Source organism: Atta colombica, unplaced genomic scaffold (genome assembly GCF_001594045.1).
Source record: "Atta colombica isolate Treedump-2 unplaced genomic scaffold, Acol1.0 scaffold33, whole genome shotgun sequence".
NCBI classification, from domain to species: Eukaryota; Metazoa; Arthropoda; class Insecta; order Hymenoptera; family Formicidae; genus Atta; species Atta colombica.
Window position 1 is genome coordinate 3,037,130 of NW_017259437.1, and position 4,440 is coordinate 3,041,569.

The window sequence follows — 4,440 nt, forward strand, 5'->3', positions numbered from 1 at the left end:
CCCATTTACAGCATTGCACTTGTATAAAGTGCATGATGCAAGCAGCTAAAGCATGCACAAAAAAACTAGAAGACAATGATGTGAGAGACTTTTCTACAAAACAGAAATTCGCTTAACACAGATGCAATACTTTTAGTTGGAATATGTTCTGCAGTAATCATCCCGGACAACATTCGTGTAAAATAATTTGTTATTTTTAATCACAGCGAAAACAACACGAAAAACAATAAAAGAAAACATATTCCAGCAGTGACATGATGCTATTTTCTTTTTTCTTTTTTGTCCTTATGTTCTAAAATATATTCATCAAAAAGGACAGTCTCGTGTTATAATGAATAATTGGCCTCGCAGTAGACATTAGTCATACATCGTGTATTAATACATCGTGTCGATAAAATAAGGAGGCACGGGCTAGCAATATCAATCCGTGTCCCAAAAGGGAATACCTTCAAGCAAGCAAAGCTTCGCGCAATACATTCGAGGCCAGGATATGATTTATTAGGGACATCGTTAGTTTTTTAGCGTGTATAGGATTGTTTGTTAGATACAGAACTTACTTATGTTAGTAAGTAAGATTAGGGTTGGGGCCTAGGACAGGTCGTCGCCGCCCCGCGGATACGACAGTCATCGAGCCACGTATTGTCCCCCCATCATATCTACGGGCAACAACAAGTATCGTTTAGTTTGCGCAGAAAATAAAAGATATCATTAAAAAAGGGGGATTATGATTGTTCGCGGAATCACAAATGTACGTATTTCACAGCATAATTAACCTTTATCAGTACAGAGCAAATATATCATCTAGATGTCACCTATGATAATTACTTGATAATCACAGTTTTTAAGAAAAATATAACAGAGACACAAAAATATATTAAAAATATGTTCATTTAAGAGATTGTAAAAAAAGATGAAGAATTTCTTATTTTCTGCACAAATCAAAACCTTCCTAAACTCTCAATAGAACTGTCCGTCTTGAGTTTCTGTTTATATCTACCTTATGTTCAATTATTCAAAGATAGTCAATAACAGCTCAGAGATATCATTAGCCATGATCAAATGCATCTTTTCTCTTTTAAATCGTTCGCAAAAACGATTTCAAACGTTGGTAATTCCTGTAAGCTCTCAAGTAATCTATTGTAGCCTGAACAGAACATGTGAATGCAATTATAAATATTAACCTGCCTCTTAATTATTACATTTATAGAAAACTATTTATATAAATAGTGAATAATGAAAAAAAGTCATGACTTTTCTTTCTATAGCGGTACCCATTTGCTGAGAAGACCGATTCAGAGGAAACTATGGATTAAATGTATCATTAGGTGAAGTAATCAAATATAATATTAATAATGAATGATGAATGAAATCAAGCGACATAGAGCCATACTTTGATAGTAAGATCATATTTCTCGCTGCAATTAATCGTTTAAGGTACAGTTATTGTGACATAATGCAAACCTGACACGTTTTCAACTTCAGCTATAGTTATTTGAATTGTGATAACCGCGACACGGAATTACACGGCGTGGGCATGGATGAGACAATTCAACATTGAAAACCTGTCAGCTTCGAAGAAACTCAGATGTGAAGCACATAAATGCGTATTCGGTACTTCTCTCCTTTATGTTACACAGTGATTCGGCAAAATGAGATGACGGCTAAATGGTTAATCGGACTTACCATGATCCTGGCTCATCGACACCACTGCCGGACTCGTGCTCGCGCTATTGGCAGCAGCAACGTTCGTGTTGGTCCCCTCATCGGCTGTCCTCTTAAAGAAGTTGTGCTGAAGTGCGTAATACGGCGTTACCCGTGTCTTCGGATCGAAATCCAACATCCGTACAATTAGGTCCTTAAACTTGAGATAATCGGACATCGAATGGCCTGGTTCCCCCATTCTCCTGCCGCCGGGGCCACCGCTTTCGACACCTAAAATATCGTGTAAGCGCCTCGTGCCGGGAGGTTTGTATTTTTTACCGTCCTTGGATTTTTTCAGCACGTACGAGCCATCCGTGGAGACTTTGTCAAAGTACTTCCGCGCTTTGTGCGCTTGGTCCAGTATATGTTTCGGTGGCATTCCTAGTACTTCTACGATTTTGTTCATTTGATCGACCTGCAAATCATAAGAAATTCCTTATGTTGCAGAAATCTACATTATATCGAACGTAACATGTACCTTCCAATCAAATAAACTTTTTGCCATGTAAATGTATCTTAATACGGTAGCGTCTCGTACTAATAATTAATTATCGAGAGCTACAAATTCAACATGATTAAAAACAATTTGTATAATGGTCGGTCTTTACCTCATTGGCCCCACTAAATAGAGGTTCTCCCGTGTGCATTTCTACTAAAATACATCCCAGACTCCACATGTCTATCGCGAGGTCATAAGGTATTCCTAACAAGACTTCCGGAGATCTGTAGAACCTGGACTGGATATACTGATATATCTGCAAACGCAAAAAGAAAAGAAAAAAGACAAATGAAAAGGACCGACAGATCAAAAGAGAATGTGCGCTAATTAACTCTTTCTAAGATACCCACTCTTTGTCCAAGTTGACACGAGCTACCGAAGTCGACTATTTTTATCGCACTTCGTTTGGGATTGCACAAAAGGATGTTTTCAGGTTTCAGATCACAGTGAATGATGTTCAATTCCGGCGTAGACAGGAACAAGAGGGCAGTACACAGTTGCTGTGCAAACTTTCTTGTCAAGTTCAATGACACTCCTCGGAAATTCGTATTTCTAAGTAGGTCATATAGATTATACGATAGCAGTTCGAATACCAGACATAAGTGATTTCGCCACATAAAATGCCTCTTCAGTTTAACTGTAATCAAAAAGAGAAAAGGTGTTAGACGTCACGTCGCGCGATATCTCTTAATTATAGCACAGTTTATACTGGCGCACCTATATAATACTTGTTGTCGGTATCCGCTCTATTCATCATTTCCAATAGCCTAACTTCGATTTGTGCTTGATTAAGAAAAGGCTTCTTGTTCTTGATGATTTTTATTGCCACTTGCGTTTGCTCTTCGTGGTCAAATGCTTTCACTACTTGGCCAAAACTGCCTTTACCTGTAAACAGAAAACGTATAAATACATCGAATAAGTAAAATAAATTCAATTCGAATAAATAAAATCAATTTGAATAAATGTAATATTTTTAAACAACAGTTGTTAAAAATAACATATTATTGATTACGTATTTAAAAAATATATTCGAGAAATAAAAATTATCGATTATATCATCGGAAAATCATAGCGATATTATATTTGTTCGATAAATACAATTAACTCGATATTGCTTGTCTTCTTTCGTCTTACCTATTAAAGAATCGATCTCGTATCGATCGAGGAACTTTTCCCCATTCTTGATGATATAATCGTGATTATCGTCATCCCAACCATCGTTGTAGAGTTTCCTCTCCTTCTTATGCGAACCATCTTCCCCTTGCATCTGTTGTGCTCTTCTCTTCTTCTTCGCATAGTAAACCTGGAAAAGAAATTAACGAAATTAGTCACTATGTCCTCGATATATAACTGAAAGTTTGACAGAATTCTATGCTCCATATGAGCAACAGAAACATTCAAGAAAATTATCGAAAAATAAATAACTACCGAAACGTAACGATTTATCATATCATAATTATTTCTAATGCTAAACTTTTTATCACCGATCTCTTCTTCCTCCTGTTTTCGAAAATGTGAGAGTGAATTATAAAAATTTCGCATTTATTCAAATATAATGTTTTTTTATTTATTTAGTATTCATTAGGATTATTTTACATTATCGTATCGAATTCTAAAACGGAGCTCTTCGTCAAGTCATGACTTATGTAATCGATCGTATTCATCGGGGAAAGGTAACTTGGACAATCAACCAATTGATCCAAAAGTTCGTGCGACCCGCTTATCTTTATCAATTCACCAGACCTAGCAAACGGGGTTACATAACGAGTCACGCGGCCAGAGGTTATTATTCGCGCATGTAGGCTGCAGGTCCATGACGTTCCGCGAGATGAAGAGGAGAGGAAGAGAGAGAGAGAGAGAGAGAGAGAGAGAGAGAGAGAAACTAGCCCGATCGATCGCTTAAATTTTTCCACGATGTATAAATTGCTGAAGAAAACATAAAAACCCGCGTTTGCCACTCTCTTCTTCTCTTCTTCCCCGCTCCTTCGATCAAACCGGTGCCGCGAATCGTAAAAAAAAGCTGAATCGTATAATTCGCCGTAAATATCTTCGCGTCTACGGGACGACAGGAAGGAGGTGGAAGAACGGCGCGCGACGCAAGAGGGTGAAAGGGACGCGGAAGGGCGAGGGAGGAGAAGCAAAAGGGAAAAGGGCGCAGAATCCGATCTGCCGCCTCCGTCCCGGGAATCGATATGCTCGCGACCACGTGAAAACCACGCCGTTGAAAAGCGATGGTCGAT

The 4,440-nt window shown here is 38.1% G+C and overlaps 1 protein-coding gene across 1 annotated transcript in view; it reads right to left on the minus strand.

The window, feature by feature from the left end:
* LOC108690543 (serine/threonine-protein kinase minibrain-like) overlaps window positions 1-3,500 on the minus strand; it is a 4,713-nt gene extending 1,213 nt beyond the window's left edge. Inside the window, exons 1-5 of the mRNA XM_018197886.1 lie at window positions 3,335-3,500; window positions 2,918-3,085; window positions 2,551-2,837; window positions 2,310-2,456; window positions 1,684-2,116 (exon numbers count right to left, since the gene is read on the minus strand). Of these exons, the coding sequence (XP_018053375.1) occupies window positions 1,684-2,116; window positions 2,310-2,456; window positions 2,551-2,837; window positions 2,918-3,085; window positions 3,335-3,467 (1,168 nt within the window). The 5' untranslated portion in view covers window positions 3,468-3,500. The remainder of the gene's footprint in view (window positions 1-1,683; window positions 2,117-2,309; window positions 2,457-2,550; window positions 2,838-2,917; window positions 3,086-3,334) is intronic.
* Between the last annotated feature and the right edge of the window lie 940 nt (window positions 3,501-4,440).